General features: G+C 45.8%; 1 protein-coding gene across 3 annotated transcripts in view; it reads left to right on the top strand.

Annotated features, from left to right (window-relative positions):
• Positions 1–20438, top strand: part of SLC39A11 (solute carrier family 39 member 11) — a 250970-nt gene that overhangs the window by 148915 nt on the left and 81617 nt on the right. For all 3 annotated transcript variants that reach the window (XM_054573113.1, XM_054573111.1, XM_054573110.1), the window contains one exon: positions 9464–9634. In XM_054573113.1, the coding sequence (XP_054429088.1) occupies positions 9464–9634 (171 nt within the window). The remainder of the gene's footprint in view (positions 1–9463; positions 9635–20438) is intronic.

Raw genomic sequence — 20438 nt, 5'->3', positions numbered from 1 at the left:
CTAGGCTATTAACTTTATTCTCAGAATCAGAAAAGATGTGAGGGCAGCATTTCCTCCAACAGCAAAGTGAGCCAAGTGACACTGAAGTTAACAGTAGCAGTTGGACAGGCCCCGGAAGCAGGTGCAGTTTTCGGGGACGCCTCCTTCCTTCACCTGGGAACTTACAACAATGTAAGTTACTGAGGAGCTACCATCTTTCTGGGAGAGGCTGAGTGCTTTGCAAAGTTCTTGAAAGTATTAGTGTTCTTCAAAAATGCCCTTTTAAAATTGAGTATATTGGGCTCTTTTGACGTAAATGTCATTTTCTGCTGGTGGACCCCCTTTTCCCCAAAAGATAACAATGGTCTCTTTCCCACTGTGGCGTATGCATTGAACACACATGTGAAGGGTGAGCTGAGGAGAACTATAGAGGCAGCTCTAGAGGCTGCCCAGGACTTAGTCTTAGGCCAAAAACAGTTAATTAGGAGTGAGTTCAGGTTGGTTAAATGGCTTTTTCTGCCTGTAAACTAGAAGAGCTGACCCGGTGGACATTTTAATCTTATTGGAAACTTTGACTCTGTCAATAGAGAGTATAAATTAATTGCCTTACTTAGATATTTGGAACAAGCACCGTGTTAGTGGGTGGTTTGCTTCACAGATGAGAAATCTTTAGGTAGTGGTGAACCCCTCTCTTCGTCTGATGTGCATGTAATTTTTAACAGTTATGCAGGTCTATTTGTGTCAATGTTGTCAGTAAGCAACTGCTTATTCATAAGCAGCAAAGAAAGGCATGGATGGCTTTGGGTGCCTAGAAAATAGGTACTGACTGAAAAGACAAGGGAATCAGGCAGCACGTGACCCTCTGATACCGTGTGGCTTGTGGTTATTAGGATGACCAGCGGTGATGTCTAGGATAGTTACAAAGATAGTAAATGTTTATCATCATGTTTCTTAGACTCTAGATACTTCTCTGCCTAAGGACCAGTAAATAAACATAATAAATACTTGTGATTTCCCCACGAAGCTTCCTTGGCCTCTGATGGACTCTCTTGCTGCTTTCAGGGTGGAGTGCTGTTCATTTGCACTCTCCCTACCCAGAACTTGGACCCTAAGGTAAGCGCAAGTAGTACTGTCAGATAAAACACAGGAAACCCAGTTATATTCCAATTTCAAGTGAACAATGAATGCCTTTTAGTAACTTTTGGGACATACTTACACTAAAATGTTTTTATATCTGAAATTCAGGTACAGCTGAGCACTCTGTTCTTTAACTTGCTCAGTCCAGAAGCTCTGACGAGTGTCCTGTCCACACTAGATTCTTTTTGCTCTGTGTTCTGGTTGCAAAACTGCTGTGTGGCTTGCAGGAATCATAGGGTTGTAGGATGGGGGGAGAAGTCAGGGAAGCAGGGGAGCTCTCATAAACCTTCTGCTTTTGAAAGCGGTGATATTTCAGTATTGAGAGAGAAAAGTAGCTTTCAGGACAATGCCAGGCAGTAGTATAAATAAAACAACAGTTTTTTATCTATTGTTTCACTGATTTTAGACAGAGAGAGGGAGGGAGAGAGAGAAAGAGAGGGAAGGAGGGAGGGAGGGAGGGAGGGGGAGAGAGAGAGAAACATTGATGTGAGAAAGAAACATTGACCGGTTGCCTGCTACACATGTCCTTTACTGGAGCTCGAATCCACAACCTAGGTATGTGTCCTGACCGGGAATTGAACCCACAACCTTTTGGTGTACAGGATGATGCTCCAACCAACGGAACCACTTGGCCAGGGCAATAATATGTTTTTCTAAAAAGGTACTCCATTGTCTTGAGGTATCTCAAGGAGGAATTTACGAACGGAGGCTGAACCCCAGTTTGGCCAGGCGGACACAGCAGCCTGAGGAGGGAGTGCATCTGCGGCTCCCAGCCAGGTCTCATCAGTCACTGACAAGCTTGAGTGCATCCCAGGGAAATTACCCATGTCTGTCCGGAGTTAGCTCATCATATTACTGGGACTTAAAAAGGCCTCATTGGGATAGAGGACCTTACACAAAGAAGGAAAAGAAATAGACCTGAAACTATAAAGAATACTCAACTTCACTGGGTAGTCAGAGAAATACAAATGAAGGGAAATAGCATTTCCCCCGTAAATGAAGACATTTATTTTCAAATGAGAAATACCCAGGTTGACTAAGAATCTGATCCTGTTGATGGGAGTATAAATGGCATGGCCTTTCTAGAAATTACTTAGACAAATGCGTCAAGGCCTTGGATCAAGAGTTCAACTTCTGGGAACTTTGTCCAAATTTCTGATTGTTTATATAGGTTAAAGGTTTTGCAGTGATCTTTATAGGGAAAAAAAATGAGAAATAGCCTAAATGCCCAATGGTCGATATTAAGTAAATAATAATTTGTATTGTTTGAAGTATAAGGGTTTTTCATTGTATAGGGAAATGCTTGTGTTACGTTTAGTGGGAACAAAAAGACTACAGTTGTATAATATACCTCAGTTACGTAAAACTACCTGAAGAACCAATGAAAGAAATATGCCAAACTCTAGTATTTGTTTTAAATGATGTGATTATGTGTGGTTTAAATTTTCTCATGCATACTTTGAGGCTTTCCAAGGTTGCTTCAATATGCATTTTATATCTTTACAATCAGAAATGAGGTTATTGGCAGGAGTATTTCATCTGGGGCTCTTGCCCAATGGCAAGATGAATGAGGTGGCTGGCCAGCCCTCCCTCCCTGGACCACTTACACCCATTAACCCTATTAAGTTGATGGGAGTTAAATGAATGCTCTGCTGTTGGTTTCATGCCAGGACTTCACATTTGCAGCCTGTTTGTTGACCGTTCACAGGGGTCCTGGAGGATCTAAGGACAGTCCTGGGTGCACAGCCTTCGAAGGCTCAGAGAAGCGAAGGATTTTCCCCGTGAAAAGGCACCAGAAGCATTATTTCCGTCCCCTCTTTCCATTGTCTCTTGTTAAACCACATACTGCATTATGTGGCCAGTCTCCAGCTCTCCCACCGTTCCAGTCCTGATAGCTGAGTCACGTTTCAAGTGCCCAGTGGTTTCTAAAGACAGTGTTTAATGCAGAAATGTCAGAGTCAAAATCTCTCCCTTTGAAAATCCCTTTTCTCCTTTAAACCACTAGGTGGTGGCCCCTCCCCAGAAGATCAAAAGCCAAGAATTAATTTATCTTTTTTTCTCTCCATTTCAACTGATAGCTCTCTTTTTTTTTTGGGGAAATTGAAGCCAAAATGACTTTGAAGATACAGTAGTGGAAGATAGGAAGGGAGCATTGGGTAAATTTTCTCTTGTTTATTTTCAGATGCAAATACCTGTATTTGCATTTGTAATGTACACATGTGGTACATCTCCACTGTGGTTCAATTTTAGGGAACCAGTTGTTGGGCAACAATCAGTTACAGACAAGCACATGAAAGATTTAAGGATTGTTGGACAGATTCCCCCACTCTTCAACAGGAACTTTCCTTCACGCGCTAAGCCATTTTGCGGGGGTGGCTCAGCCCCTTTTTATGTGTTCTAGTGGTGTATATGAATCATGAAGCTATAAAACAAAGATTTAGTGCATGAAGTCAAGGCAGGAACTTTCCCTGGGTGGGGAGGGGGCAGGGTGGTGCCTGTTCTGGGTGGGAGGGAGCAGAAAGAGTGTGCCCCCACGTGGCAAGAGGAAGGCACTGCAGCTTTTACCATCTGGAAAAGAGTGTTCAAAGTTGAGTGAAAGGATGAGCTTAGAAATAAGCAGCACGTCCTTAAGCTATTAAAAACTAGAGTTGTAGAGGCTAAGAAATCTAGAAAATGTTTCTGTAGTTTTAAGTGAGACAAGTGGTATAGGAAACTGTACATTAAAACATATAATCAATAGTAATAGCTAACATTTAATGCGGTTTTCATGTGCCAGGCACTTTACGTATATTTTAGTTCTCATAACAATGTTACTAAGTAGATATGCTTATTAGACCCATTTTACCACGATGGCACTGAGGCAAAGTGACAGCAGTTCCTTGAAGCCTTATAGCTAACGATGGGCAGAGCTGCGACCCCATGGCAGCCAGGGTGATCTTGTCACCATTTGCACAGACTGCAAATATGCAAAACATCAGTGTACATGAATTGGACATGGGGTGGGGACCAATGACAGCCATTGTGTTAGGGATACTGGGGACTTACTATGTTTGGGCAAGGGTCTTTAATGTGGTTATGTTTATAGCTTTACAGAGAGGAAGCGGTAGGAGAGTGGTGGATAGGGTTAGAGACAGTCATAGGCTTTAAATTAGGAAGTCTCTGAGCTGAGAGGCCCTTTGCCAAGACTCAGGGAGCCACCCTGGCTGTTTCTTAAATTCCCATGGGACCATCAAGAAGGGCCTCTGTGGACTTGGTTTCTCCATCTGCCAGCGTTGATACTAACCAATGTTGAGTAATTAGTTCACGTTCAAATTCAGCATCGATTATAATACATAAAGGAAGTCATGCTAATCCCTTAAATGAGTAGAGAAACAGAACCAAATTCTTAGCAAGCATTGTCACGCTCATGTGGATAATTGAATTTCTTCCCTCCAATTATTCTGATTCTCTGGAAAACAAGAAGAAAGGAAAAATATTAGTCGATGGACCCTGTTCTTTCCCTGCCTTTGGTCGGCCTTTTGATTTTGTTTATGCCTACGTTGTACACAGTGAAAATATATCATTGACTGCTCTTCATTTTATGTTTGTAACAGGGGTTCAGCTTTCAGAGAAGGTATTTTTCCAGGGATTTGAAATTGCCTGCACTTAATCAGCTAAGGATCTGCCTATTTGTGCTAATTCAACCAAATCGTCTCCAGTGATATCTTGGGGATGTTTTCAAAGCTCTCGTGGCTGGTGATATGTTAATTAGTGCTGCCGTATTCATGGAAGGTCTGTTAAATTCAAACACCGTGCGTCCCTGGTGGGACTGGGCTCATGGGCAATGAAAACAAAGGTCCTTGAATCCATAAGGATTAAGAAATCACTTACAATCATCTGTCAGTGTATTTTCTCTTTTGCCAGAGAAAAGGTCATAGCTTCTGAAAGCAGTTGCTGATCCAAAATGGGTTCAGTCCACTGATCTAGAGACCTCAAGACTTTTCACTTCACAGGGGTGGGTGTCTAACTCTGAGGGGCAGGCCTTCCCCACAGAGTAGGGTTCCTTCTCTGTGGCCCCCTGGCTTGTGCCCATGGACCCCTGTCTGCTTTCATTCTGTGATACAATGTATTGGGGCAGGAATTATGTCCCTTATTTGGGAAAGAGGAAACCAGAAAGTCACTGTGTCACATCAGGTCACCCTGTGATCCAGTGGGAAGGCTGAGCCTTGGACTGGACCGTCTGTTCCCCTGAGGTCCTCATTCTCAAATGCAGCAATGTGATGCCCCTATGGCTAAGATGAAGTGGGGTGGGGGCACCACAGGCTGAGCTCCAGCAGGGGCCTCCATCTTCGTGTGGATTCTTAGATGCTTGTGTTCAAATGTTAAAAAAGGGTTTTTTGATGATGGTCCGCTTTGAAGTGATTCCTTTCTTCCCTGTAGCCCTGTACTCAGCGCTACAGAACCTCCCTGGGTTCTGTACTCAGTGTTAATAAGTATTTCCTAGTTAGACTTAGAAATAGTAGGTCAACTGAGTTAAGAAACACCATTTCCATGTTCACATTTTCATGTGAGTGGGAATGATGGTAGAAATGAGACTTCTGAGCCTTCTCTGTCTCTCTTGTCACTCTCCGAACCCTCTCTGCCACCTGCACATCTCTGAACTAAACATCTGGGAGTTCAAGCCCCTAAATGTCCTTGCAGTAACTGTTCCCACTGCCTGATCTGACGAAGAGAGGAGCAACGCTCCCCCCTCCCCACCAGTCCACCAAGGGGCCCAGCTAAGGGGCGGTCTCTGGAGGCAGAGGACCTTGGCTTGACTCAGGGCCCTGTGACCTGGGACCAGCTCCTCCATCTCTCTGCTCTTCAAGCTCCTCATTTGTTAAGGGGGTGATCTCTACTTCACAGGGCTTTTGTGACGATTGAGACTATTAAGCTAAGTCCTCAGTATCACCTACTAGCCAGTGTCATTGATGTTTTCTCTTTCTGACCTTGAAACCAGCCATTCCATCCCTAAATGTCCTTCCTCTTGCCCAGTCTGACTTCACAGGTGTCAAAACCTTTCCTATCTCAAGAAATCTCCTGGGGTCTCGTCACTGTGCCCTACTCGTATGCCCATACCAGGTGCTGGCATTTCACCTGATGGCGTGTGGTGGTTTAGCGCTAACCAGGGGAGGCAAGAAGATTCATTGCTCAGGATGCCTCTGAACTCTCGTGATTTATTTGGACTAATTTTTCTCATTGCAAACTCATTAGTGGTGGTATACTTAACTTTCACAAGTACAGCAGGGGCTCACAGCTCCCACCCCTTTCCCACAGGAGAGGGACTCACACCTTGGGAGCCCAAGACGAGGCGGGCTTCTTTACCTCGGTTCACAGCGCCCTGCACTTGCTGTTCCCGTGGTGCTGGGTTGTGCTGACAGTGTCTCATCCCTGTGGCTCTCTGGACGTCATTTGCAGGAGATTTGCAGGAGATTCACAGTCGATCCCTCTTTGTTGTTAACAAGAAACAAATGCAGCCTTCAGTGCTTATTAGAGACTGTGCAGCTCTGCTCCTTAGATTTAAAGGAATTTATTCATGTCTTCTCTGTCTGTCGTCCCTTAAATTATAAAATTCTAAAGGGAAGAGTTGGGTTTTTGGGTTAGTTTTCTTTTATACTACAGAGATCTAGGTCAGCCTGTGAGCTCAGAGGAAGCCCAAGGAGGCAGTGGTGCCTACTGGCTAGCCCAGGGGACACCTGGGTGGCCTCTGCAGCAGTGTGGCTAGGTTCCCGCACAGCCCTCTGCTCTGCTTGGCTCATGGCTTTAGTGTTCATGGGCTCGAAATCCCAGATATTTAGTTCAATTTTCCATCCAGCCTCTGCAGCCTGAGTTGTTAGATGTTGTCAACCTTAAACAGACAAAAACACCCCCCCTGTATGTACATATATACTCAAACACGTGCAAACATATATGAAGGCTGTCTGATATCTGAGGCAAGCAAGACTGTACCGCATGGCACTCGTATGCTTGCGCACGCATGTATGTGCACACACATGGTGCAGATATTGCACAGTGGGTATTTAGCTTTGATTTGTGCAAATAGAGCCTAGAGGGGTTGCACTCCAGCTGAGATGGTTGTATGCTCCTCCAGAGGCCAGTTTGTGCACTGAGGCAGCTGACGGGGGGAAGGCTGGCAGGCCTGTTTGCAGAGGATCAATACAAGGCCTCTTCTCCCTAACGGAACAGAGAGCCAGCTGTCCCAGGAGAAAGCCCATCAGGACTGGGGAGGGCTGCACCTGTCTCTGGTGCTTTCTCACTCTTCAAGCCCTGCTGGCTAGATTTGAGTAAACAAACCCAAAATGATTTTCAGGGGAAGTGTTTTCTTTTCCTGTTTTGGAAATATAAAACAGTATTCCACTTGGGCAGTTCACCTGAAAAGGGAATCAAAGATGCGGTCAAGTTTATAGACTGAGGTTATGGTCTTTAAATAAGGCACTGACAGGGTGGGATAAACCGCCCTTGCTTTGCATTACAGCAAGGAATGAGGTCAGAGAGAAAGGAATCCCCGAAATTGCCCTTGTTTCTTAGTTGGACTTTGGGAAAATTTTCTGCAGCTTTCTGCTTGGAGACCAGAGTTCTTTTGCTTGTGGAAGCTTTGAGTAGAGAAGGGAAGGAGGGACACAGAGCTTGCCTCCTACCTTGCAGGTCGATGACCACTGGCCTCAGGGAGGCATGTCCCCCATCAGGCTCTGTGGTTTCCCCAGCCGAGGAGCCACGTAATTTATGCTCCAGACCAGGATGCTTTTGAGAGTGAAAGGGGCACTAATAACCCCCGTGAGATGGTGAGCCAGACCGAGATGTGTGGTTACCCTGCTCATGGTGGGTTCCCTAGAAACCTGTTCTGGTGACCCGTCTGTGACATCTGGGTTGTGCTTTGCTCACTCGTGGTTGAAAAACTTTTTTCCTTCAACCATGCTCACTCATGGTTGAAAAACCTCCATGTGTTTTAGATTCACTCAAGACACCCTGCCTCTGGGAAGCCTCTCCCACAAATCCACCCGAGCTCTGACCCCCAGCTTGGCTGCTCGGCCTCACCGTTGTTCTCCCGTATTTTGATCCAGGCATTTTACCCCAGAAAATACCCTAGGAATAAACAAATGACCTGCGATACCAGGGGTGTTTGGGACGCCCTGACCCTGAGAAATGATACCCTTCAACTGTGTTCCCAAAAGGGACTTTATATTTATTTGAGTATTTATTTATTTATTTATTTATTTTTAGAGAGAAGGGAAGGGAGGGAGAAAGAGAGGGAGAGAAGCATCAATGTGCGGTTGCCTCTCACACGCCCCTTACTGGGGACCTGGCCCACAACCCAGGCATGTGCCCTGACTGGGAATTGGACTGGCGACCCTTTGTTTCACAGGCCAGGGTTCAATCCACTGAGCCACGCCAGCCAGGGCCCACAAGGGGGTTTTTTAAAAGGAGAGTTAGTTCATGAAAGTCAGGGGCTGGGTACCAAAGTCAACCCATGAGGGTCAGAATGTTCTACGGCACCCAGGCTGCCTTTTGTCTGTCTCCGGCCATGTGATTTCCCATCTCTGTCTGTCTTTTGGTGTCTGCCTCCTTCTGTCCCCAGCCTGCTTCCCTGTTTCATTCGTGCACGGTATGTCATGGCTGCCCTTACACTGTGTGACCTTTTGGATTGAGAACCCACACCGAAGTCCTGGGCTTCTTCCCCATTCTAGTCCCCCATCCCTGGGGAAAGAATCTCATTGGCTGAACATGGCATGTGAAGTGGTTCCCCCTGAGACATTGTGGCCAGGAGAGCAGTTACATATGAGACTTCTGTGGACTGTGGGAGAGAAGGGCATGTGACAACCACCTCAATCCACACCCCTAGCACTTAGGACAGTCTATGAGTATTTTCATACACCCTCTCCTTTAATCCCCTCCAAACCCCCATGAAATAGGTACTGTTATCCCATTTTGTGAACCAGGAAACTAAGACACAAAGAGGTTAAATAGTTTGTGTGCCAGCAATCTAGTTCCAGAATCTGTGCTTCTGACCACTACTCAGTTTTGCTTTTTCAGATATGGCATTGCTAATGTACTTTTTACACCTTCCTTACCCTTTTCAGTACCTTTACATTGGGCACTGAATGTCTCTTCGTGAATGTTTACTGAATGAATGAATGAATGAATGAATGAATGAAGGAGTGAAGGGATGAAGAAATGAAGGAACACAAAGAAGAATCCACAGTCCATTCAGAAGTTAGGAAGTAGCTTATATCCTGGCCTTGGAAGCTTGCCCCTGCTGCTGCTTGCCCAAGTTCAAAGTACTCACTTATGTTCAAAGTGCTCTCTCTCCCACCCCTCTCTTTCTGCTCAGACAAGAGCGAGAATGGCGAGGCGTACCAGAGGAGGAAGGCGGTGGCCGCCGACCTTCCGGAGGGCCCTGCTGACCCCATGCCTTCTCCAGGGAGCCTGGCCCCCCCCAGCGGCAGCAGCTGGAGGAGAATCGCACTGCTCATCTTGGCCATCACCATACACAACATCCCAGGTGAGGTCTTGCCACCTGCCTGCAGGGTGAGTCTGTTGCCCGGCTGGAAAGGGGGCCTGGGAAGTCGGGAGGATGCAGATCCTTTTTTGAGGGGGTCAGGGGAGGAATTGCTAATCTTTCCTGGCTTTTTTGGGGGAGTTACTTCGAGAATCTAGCGGGATCATTGTATGTTAAAAATTCCTGTTCCAATCACTTCCAGCAATTTCACTCCCGTTTCCATCAGGGAGCCCCTTTCTGTATGTATTTGATACCGAGACCTTTGGAGCCTAAGTCCGTAACTGCTGCCCGACTGCTGTGGAATGAGCCTTTCATAAGCAGGGAGTCTGTGGTTCCGCTTCACGCTCCTTCACAATGCTGAATTCAGCACAGTTTAAATTGACGTTTGTCTTACCTGCTTTCGTTAAGTGGGACATCTTTCTGAAATATCCGTACCAATCCTTTACTTCTGAGCATTTTTGAGGAATTGGTTTTGTGTCTTTGGATTTATTTTCATTGAAAAAAATGTATTAGTGTTCAATTTCAAAAAATAGTACGTGTTTTATGTGGCATAACTAGAAAACACAGATAAGAATAAAAAAAGAATAAAGATATTATAAAAAATAAATTGGGGGAACCTGAGGAACTCTTTGGGTTACTTTTTGGAATTCTAGCTCTACTACTTACTCGCTGGTATATCTCGACAGGTTACTTGGGGTTCACTTGGTTTCCTCTTCTGTGAAATGGGGATAAGGTTGCCACTGAGATAACTGGGGTATTCTTTACAAATAAACTTCATTTATTTTGATAATTAAAGAAGATGCTATCTATGTGTATATCATATGTGTATATATCTGATAAGTAAAATGTTACATATGTAGGTGCTATATATATATGTTGAGTACAGTAGTTGGGCCTTATGAGCACTTGAAACCTGCCGTTATTAGCATCAGTAATACTCCTATTCTCCTCTCCAGCCATGACTTCCTCAGTCTTGAGGTCTTAAACATTTTGATCCATTTTTTATTGTATTGGAACTATAGTTTGAGCAGTAACATTGCTCAGGGAGTATCTACAGATGACATATTAGCTGAGTCCCTGTAGAGTTCCTAGTGTCAACCTGTTGCCATGTTACAGGAGCAATAACTTGAGCGGGCGAAGCTGGCTAGAGGCCCATATTTCTCTCTGAGGCTGCTGTGGATGTGATCCCATTGCTCTCGGCTTCACATGTGGGAGCAAAGGCCGTGGCCAAGCCGCGTCCCTTCCTCCGGTGGTAACTCCATGGTCTTAGGTCTGCACGAGAGGATTGTTTTTGCTTGTGTTTAAAAAACAAAAGAGGCAATGTTTCATATATTCCAGTGTATATATTAAATCTACCTGTGTTTCCCCGTCACTTTTTACAGTCTCCCTCCAGGTGAGGAGCACTTTTCTTGATTATGCTTGCTCTGATCTTAGGAATTACTGGCATGTGATCGTGCAGGCTAGTTTGCCCAAGTTTCTTCTGCAGCCTCTGCTTCTCATTCCCCTCTTGGCTTTTTCTCTTTGGGTGTAAATTTTTTTGGTTGGTTTTCTAGAACTTGCTATTAAGTATGCCTTCAGATGGAGTCTTATGGAGGACACCTGCACACAAAGCTGGCCACGTAGATTTGCCTTGGCAGGGGGTCCGGCCACACTCACCCCCCCAGTGTTTTAAAGAGCTCACTGGAAGACCAGGGGCGCTGCAGAGGGCGACCTCAAAGTCTTTGCAGTCTCTTTCATGCTGTTCAGAGCTAATCATTAGAGAAGAGAAATTACTTGTGTTGCCTTTTTGGTCTTAATAGTAGCTGTCTTTCTGCTGTTTAAGACCTCTTCTTTAATCAGTTGGAACAGAATAAAGATATGTCTAGGCATGAAGGGGTGTCCAACCATTTTGGCGTCTCTGGGCGACGCTGGAAGAAGGAGAGTTGGCTTGGGCCACACATTAAATACACAAACACTAATGAAAACAAACAAACAAAAAAACCCTCACAATGTTCTAAGTAAATTTACGATGTTGTGTTTGGCTGCATTCATAGCCATCCTGGGCCATGGGTTAGACACCCCTGGTAGTGGGTCTAGGGCCAAACGAGATAACTATACTGGCTTGCATGGGGACTCTCTGTCTCCCTGCAGAGCAAAAAGTTGTTCTCAGATCCAGCTTTCATAACGATGGGCATAACAATGAGGACCCAGGAATAAGTTTTCCTCTGAGGGAGCCCTTCTCATACAGCTGCCCCTACCCGACTGTGTCCCCACGTGCTCAATTGGAATTGTTCCCTGAATTCAGACTGGACTTAGGGGGGGTGAGAGTGGAAGCAGGGGGACCTGTGAAGGATCCAGGTGTAGACAGCGGTGGCTAGACCAGGGCAGTAGTGCTGGAAGTGGCGGGGAGGCCTCCCATTCAGGAATCTATTGAAGGTGGAGCCGATGGGATGGGTTGGGTGTGGGATGTGAAAAAAAGAGGGCCCAGAGGGACCCTGGGATTTCAGGGCTGACCGGCTACAAAGATGGAGTTGCCATCGACTGAGAGGGGAAGTTTGCAGCAGGACCAGGTTTAAGGTGGACCACCGGGAATTCAGTTTTGGACCCTGAGATTTCGTTGCGGTTAGACATTCAAGTGGAGATGCTAGCAAGGCAGCTGGATGGCTTGATTTGGGGACCAATACAGCTGGGGACTAGAAGGATAAATTTGTGAATCACTGGCACATAGATGTTATTTGAACCTATAACACTGGATAAAATCACCAGGGGTCTAAATAGCCATGTCTCCGAAGACCTCACTGGGGCTCTTTCCTGGAGTCTCGGGCATCTAACTCGTCTAAAGAGAGGATTGCTCGCACATAGCTCCCATCAGCAGCTCCACGCCCTTTGCTGAGAACTGTTTCCAGAACTTGTCTGTCACCAGCTTACCTTTGTGTGGGGTGGGGAGGCAGGGTTTAGCAATAACCCACAACCTTTGGACCAACTGAGCTCACCTTTGAAAAGGTCTCTTCTTTAACATTATCCTTTCTAGTTTATTAAAAACTTAACTAGAGCTTTGACATTCCCTGAGTCTTGGTTGTAAGATATTTTCCAGTGTGATAGAATGGATAATTGATTTTTTTGTCTTTGCTAGTTCAGTTTTCTATGTTCTAGGATGACATTTTGTTTAAAAAAATTTTTTTAATATAGAAGTAAAAGCTTGTTAGAGAGTGCTCTGTCTCCTGGTGGTTCCTGGGGTCCCAGGACACCCATGCAGGCATGTGAATGCGCCCAGGGCACTCGAGTTAATATTTGATTCTTTGTCTTCTGTGGCTCCCAGGTCCCCTCAGAATCTGGTCCGAGCTGTGGCCCTCTTACCATATGATGCTGCGCATAGTGTATTCACAGGTAGTTTTGGGCGCTCACAGACCTCGTGAAGACCATCTGTCCACTGGTCTGGAGCAGGAGAGAACCCTGCTTTAGAGATACAGATGTCCAGGTGTGCAGGCAGTTGAAGTGTTTCCAGAAGAAGTGGTAAGGACCAGTGAAGGCCAGCAGCCGCGAAGGTGGATACAAATGCCCCTAAGGGTGGTGACGCCTCTGTCCTCCTCATTCCTCGTCCTTCTCAGGGGCTGGGGCGCTCGAGTCCTGTGGAAAACATGTCCCAAGGAAAGGATATGTTTTTATGACAGTGACCCCAGACTGAACACAATGTCTCTTAAAGTGGATTTCACTCAACAGACTACAGACTCAAGGGCTCCGGCCTTCCAGAGGTTCCTGGGCCTGAGGAAAACAGGCTCCCTTTCTGTATCTGAGTGGAATTAAAAATCAAGTAGCAATTGAGTTCCTACTAATCTCTTTTCATGAGTAGTTTACGGTCTCCACAGGGCACTGCTATCCATTGCTTTGTACGTGAGAAAGTTATACTTAGAGCTTAAAAGGATTCGAGAGGTAATCTCATTCAAGCACTCACTGCTCCATTGGACAGTATAGGGGAGGGGCACGTGAAATTACTATGGTGATTTTTTCTGGCCTAGCATTGCGTGATGCTGGGAAACATAATACACACTGTGCATTACTGATCTCATTTATTTAGCGAAGTTGGTCACTCCTTCTTCTGTGACTCCTTGCTGTATCCTGTGCCTCCTTCTGTCATGATATGGCAATTATTCTCTGAAGGGCAGTTATTTAAACATGTTTGTTTTCCCCGATAGATGGGGTTTCTTGCAAGAAGGACCATGCCATCTCTTTTTGGATCCCATGTTACCATTCATATTGAAGAGCAATAGATATTCCAGTGCCTGCATTGACTGGTGCATTTTGTCCCCAACCACTACTCCAGGAGAGGAGAGACCATTCGGTAGTCAGGTGTCCCAGTTCCCTTTACCTTTGCCACCAGGTGGGCTAAGGGACAGCATTTAGCTTCTATGAGTCTTTACGACATAGTGGGCTTTCCTTTGTCTTTGCAATGATTTATGAAGGTCCGTAGAAGAAGAGGCTAGGGGAGTCTCATGCTCATTATTTTTCTTTCATCAGAGTTGAGTCCAGTTCACGTTGCTGGTTGCTGCTAGAACCCAGAGAGAACTGGGGGTCACTGCTTGTGACTCCAGAACGGCATGACAATTGATCTCAATTATTTGGCTTGTCTTTGTGGACATCTCCTCATAGACTACATTTCTGCCTTTAAATGAAATGGTTTAGATTTTTAATCAGAAGTGATTTTGCTTCAGGGAACAAAACCCCAGATATTTATACACTAAAATATTAACAGTAGTTGGTTCATCCTGGGAGTATGGCTGATTTTTATTTTCTTCATGTTTTTGTGAGATTTATAACTCTGCTTATCTATAATGAATATTTACGATGCATGTGATCAGATGAAAATATTTTTTGGAAGGGCTAGCTCTGTTACCTAACTGCCTCAACACCCCAACTCCCAGCACACACACGAAAGAGTGTATGTAGATCTATTCCTTTATGTCTCAGATAATCTTATTGGGGTTGTTTTAACCCCAGGTTGAAAACAAAATGAAGTACTATATTAGCTTCCCTATGGCGGCTATAACAAATTACCCCAAATTTAATGGCTTAAAACAACCCAAATTTATTCTCTTACAGCTCTGGAGGCCAGAATCTGAAATCATTTTTGTTGGGTTGAAGTCAAGGCGTCAGCAGGGCTGTGTACCCACTGGAGGCCCCTGGCCTCTTCCAGGTCCCAGAGGCTGCCAGCCCTCCTGGCCTAGTGGCCACAGAACTCCAGTCCCTGCCTCTGTGCTCGTAGTGCTTTCTCTTCAGTGTCTTAATCTCCTCTGCCTCCTTACAGAGGTACTCGTGATTACAGTTAGGACCCACTTGGTAATCCATGGTTCTTACCCCACCCCAGACAATCCAGAACAACCCTCTTTGCACAGTTTCCTTTGTTATGAAAGGCTCCAGGTTTTTTGGTGGCATCAGCCTGGGCATTCTCTTTATCCTGGCCTGGTCTCCATGTGGGGCAGGGGCGCCACCTAGACTGTGTGGGAAGGAGCCAATGGCCAGAAAGAAGAGCTTATCAACTCTTCATTTTCGTGAGACAGAGGCTGAATAGAAAATTATATTAGACATGGACTTTTCCAGAGGAAACACTGTTGCAACAGCCTCTACTTTATATTGTTTTGTGTCCAAGCGTCCGGAACCTGGAGGAGTTCTCCCCACAGTCAGAGACCCAGGCTCAGTTAATGAGTAAACTGAGCCCTACTCAAAGGCGTAAATCATTGGTGGTCATAAAATACATTGATAATACTAGAGGCTGCCACTTCCTGGGGCCTTTCAAAGTTCTAGACATAAAGTGCTCCGCATATATGATTTAGATATTTGTATCCTATTTTACATTTTAGAAACTGCAACCTAGTGGGGTTCAAGTCTAAGATCAAGGTCACACAAGCAGGTATGGATAGAGTTTCTTCACATTCCAGCTCTACGTTGCCCCCAGTCCCCCTCTTGCTTTGGCGAGCTCGCTTCCATTCTCCTGGTGGGTTGCAAAGGTTACTGAAAAATTCAGGATATGCTTCTGGTTCTTTGAAGCTCACCACATTAAAGGCTCATGTCTGCAGTGCCACATCGGCGTGCCAGAGTGATTAGCACTGCTGAGGCAACGGGCTCAGTACAGCAAGCAGATTTGGGCAGAAAAAACATGGACCGGGGCCTCATCCACATGCAGCACCGGCCCCTGTGGGCGCCCTGCAGATAGATCTGTGCAGAAATGAGCGCCCCTGCAGCCCCCACACACCCACTGCCGCCGCCGCCGCCGAGTGAGGGCAGCCCAGGACCCGAAGATCAACAACCTTTAACCACAGCAAAGAAGGTGACATGGAGAGATGGGACAAGCATAGGATTTCAAGTCAGAAAGGCCAGACTTTGGATCATGGAGCCACCAAATACTTGACTACTGGTGACCTTAGGCAAGACTGGGAGTCTCAGCTTTCCCAGCTGGAACGTGGTGGTAACGTCTGTCTTGCAGTTCAATATTAAGTGAGGCGAGAGTGACGGCAACCAGCAGGGCCCCTCAGCCATGTTCCCTGCCATGAAGTGCATATGACAATGCCTAGCACAGAGCAGGACTTGAAGACGTTCATTCCCTTTGCATCCTCCTCTCCCCGCACCCCGCTTCTCCCTCCTCCTTGGTCTTCACTTTGCAAGGTTCTCCAGGATTGTTTGGCTCTCGCCTTGGTGGTATCGAGTGGGATGTCTCAGATCACTTGACTTTTCATCTCCAGCGGGTTCCTTTTGAAGGCGCTTATTTCCTCCAGGAGTTTGAAAACACTGTAATAGTCTCCTTTAATTATCTGTGTCTCAGTGGGAAGCCTGACATTATAATTAGCGCAGGCTCCTGTCTGGGGTGACATTTCGCTCAGCGTATCATGTATCTGGGATGTGTGTGCCGTAGCGGAAGCTGGTGGCACACTCCTGAATGAGGCTACTGGGTTTGAGCATGAGAGTCGGCATAGGCGCCGGAGGTGAAGTCACCGCTCCGGGATCCCTGCCTGATCACGGAAGTGAGAGGGCAGCTTTGCAATGGTATCAACTCCTGCCACAGGCGGCGGACATGCGAATGCTTGTTGCCTACTCCCCGGCCTTCAGGTTAAGGGAGCTCATCTAAGGCTGCACCAGGATCAGCGCTAAAATCAAGGCTCCCTCCCACATCCACCAGGTTCTGTCATCCTCCTACCCGTTATGTCAGTTAAAGGAAAAAAATTAAAGCAGGAGAATTTGAACACATTTTTGTATCAGGACTCAAAAATTTCCAGTTATATCTAGTTGTCTTTCTCCCTAGAGCTGGGCAGATATTGGCTAGCCCATGGTTTTGGTAAGGCCTTTTCCACCTGCCCTGACTAATACAACAGCTACTGGCCAGGTGGACAAGCACAGGCTTTAGGGTGAGAAAAGGGCGTGGCCAGTTGGACCCCGTAACCAGCAAATGCCTTACTATTGGATATTTACTTATCAGATTAAATAAAATGCAAAATTTAGGTCCTCCAGTGCTGACTAGCTAGCAGCTGCTATGTGGGGCCGCCCAGACACAGACCAATTCCATCATCGCAGGAAGTTCTTTTGGATGGCGAAATATATCAAGAATAAAATAGGTTAAATATTAACATTTTCAAATAATTAATTCCTTAAAGTAAATTAAGGACGTGACAGAGGGAACCCTGTGGTGCCATTCCTCTTGTTCCCCCGGGTTTTGCTCTGCTTGCTTAGTTCTTGAGTGGGGGGCCGCACGGGGCGGGGCGGCTTGCATAGGGGGCTGTTCAGCAGACTTTTCATCATGTTGATGTAGGGGGCGGTGGGGGAGATGGGAGGGAGCTGCTCCAAGGATGGCCTCCTCATCCTCTCCTCCGGGTGCTGTGTTATCTGTGGAGAGTCAGGCACCCATCCCCTGAGCAAAGCGCCGTAACTGGTCTGTGTCAGCCGAGCCCCTCTCAGATTTTGAAGCAAGGACGTTCACTGTCACAGAACATCCCTGCAGTGTTTACTGTAAAATTTTTGCCAGGGACATTGCAAGCCCCTCTCCCAGTGCCCCTGAATAAGAGAATGCGCCGCCTGGCGAAGCTTGGCCTCCCTCGTGGGAACAGCATCCTTCACTTACTGTGCATGCCTTTTCTTCTCTCTTGGCTTCCAAGCACAGAGCCCTGTTTGCTGCTGAGATGAGAATGAAATTCACTCTGACAGTGTGGTTATCGGAATTCTCTTCTCAGTCTGCAGGCTCTTGTTTACCACGCTTTAATCCATTTCAAAGGAGGGACGCTGTTCATGAATTGGCACAAGTGATTTTATGCCTTTGCTGCCAGGTTTCTTCATTTTGTTTCCTGAGCATGGATTATGTTTCTGATCCAGACATCTGGCCTGAAAATGGCTTTTCTCAAGTTATAAGGAGACCAGAGAGCAGGTGAGAGGTGACGGAATGACCTCGTTATAGTGTTCAGTCACTTTCTGGAGACAGTACATGGGAAGCACCCCGGACCCCCCGTCCAGACATATGATGCAAGCTATCTGTGTAATAATGTTCAACTTTCTAGTAGCCATGTTAAAAAAGTGAAATTAATTTTCAAAACATGTTTTATTTAACCTAAAATAGCCAAGATAATATTTCTTCAACACAGAATCAATATAAAACACCACGATATTTTACATGCTTTTTCCTTTGAAATCTGGTGTATATTTTGTATTTCTGGCGCATCTCAGTTTGGATGCTAAATTTTCAGTGGTTCAAGTAAAATATATATAGTCCTACCAAAACAAAGCTGCGTACACAGGAAAAAATATTTTCATTTTCTTCGGTTTTGAAATTTAAACTTGAATTAATTAAAATGAAATAGAATTAATTCATTTCTCAGTCACGCTGGCCAAATCCCAAGTGCTTTGTAGCCACACGTGGCTAGTCGGATGGTACAGAGCTAGGTGTTCTGAGAGATACAAAAAAGGATAAGAGAATAAAATACAGTCTTTGCCTTCAAAGAGCTTGAGTCCAACAGAAGAAAGGTTATACACCCACATATTACAGTGCAGTGCAGAATGAATCAGTCCTCATGGAAGTCGGAATGAACATTAAGTGCAAACCCTTGGAGCAAGGGTGTAAACACTCTTTTGGCCTGGTGCACTTTAAAAATAATATTTACTGCTTAAGAGTTGCAGTTGAACCCGGGCCTTTGTAGGACTGGTTGCCAGTGTTGCTATCCACGGGGGAGGGGAGGGGAGGGGAGGGGGGCAGCAGGGGTGCCCTGTACAGGGGCAGGCAGGAAGGGTCAAAGCCATGGCTGAATCCCAGGCTGCTCTTTTTCTTCCCCCTAGTTAGTGAGGCAATGAGGAGATGACGCGTAGCCACAACACTGACCACCTCTGTGTGTTGGGGCAGGTCAGCTGTATCAGGAGTTGTCCGTCCTTCCTGCCGAGTGTTCTCACCACTGCTCTTCCCAGCAGGGCCGCTGCACCCTAGGCCAAGGCTGCAGTGAGAAATGCAGTGGTCCCCCCCAAATCTGCGGTTTCGCTTTCCACAGTTTCACTTTCTGAGGTTTCAGTTAACCCATGGTCAACCACCATCTGAAAATGTTAAATGGAAATTCTAGAAATAAACAAGTCATCCGTTTTAGATTGAACACCATTCTGGGCAGCATGATGAAATCTCACGCCCTTGCGCTCCATCCTGCCTGGGATATGACTCATCCCTTTGTCCGGTGTCTCCGCACTGTAGGCGCTCCCTGCCCTTCAGTCCCACAGTAGCCGTCTCAGTGATCAGATTGACTGTCACAGTATCACAGTGCTTGTGTTCAGGTCACCCTTATTGTACCTAATAATGGCCCCAAAGCCATTCACATAACTTTTATTACAATATGCCATTATAATTGTTCTATTATTACTTATTGTTAATCTCTTACGGCACCTAATTTATAAATTAAGCTTTATCATAGGTACATATGTGTAGGAAAAAACAGTACGTACTAGCCACAGTTTCAGAAATCTGCTGGAGGCCTTGGATGTATCCCCCAAGGATAAGGAGGGATCGCCGCACCTTTTCTCCTCCTCCTGGAGAAGCTACACAGGACCGTCCCTACTGCAAATGGGCCAGCTGCTGTTGTCACGTGATTCAAACATAGTATGTCACCAAGTGGAAATTCCAGAATCCCACATGATCTGTGCTGGCTTTACAATGACGTTTGACAAGAGCTTGACTTGTCTTGCTTCACTGTACAGAGAATTGTAGCTTTTCCAAAAGTTTGGTTAATGAAAATACCCAATACCTTTGCTAGCAGGAGAGCTGACCAAGGAACTGTCTCAGCTGAGTCTCCCCTCCTGAGATGGCCTCCTTTGTTCAGCAGCTGTAGCAGATAAGGAGTTTAATCAGTTGGTAACATTTGAGGTGCATACTTTATAATAGGCCTGGCTCATTTGTATTCATGTATGCTAATTTTAGTGCACGTTAATTATGGATTTCCTAAGTCCCTGTTGATTCTATTTTGTCTCCGTTCCCTTGATAGCTGTTACGGTGTGGAGTTGAAAATAATTAAAATGTTACTTGTGTTTTGCAAATAACAATTTTCAACCAAGAATGAACTCTCAAATCAAAATTCCATTTTCTTTCCCTTTCTCTGGTTATATACAATGAGTGAAATGTACTTCGAGGTCCATTCCTCACTCTGCTGGATTGTCTCACTTTTCAGGGTAGTGATGGCCAGTTGAGCGCCCCACTCTGCACACCTGTGTCCTGACTTCCATAGCGTCTGCCTCCCATCTCTTTGTTGACATGGAGACCTCTTCAGAGGTGATATACTCAGTGTCTAGGTTAGGGGGAGGAAAGGAAAAGGTAGGCTGCTCT

Source organism: Pteronotus mesoamericanus, unplaced genomic scaffold, assembly GCF_021234165.1.
Source record: "Pteronotus mesoamericanus isolate MK-2021 breed Mesoamerican mustached bat unplaced genomic scaffold, CSHL_Meso_final contig_246, whole genome shotgun sequence".
In the NCBI taxonomy this organism is placed as follows: Eukaryota; Metazoa; Chordata; class Mammalia; order Chiroptera; family Mormoopidae; genus Pteronotus; species Pteronotus mesoamericanus.
This window is presented reverse-complemented; position numbering and strand designations above follow the sequence as displayed.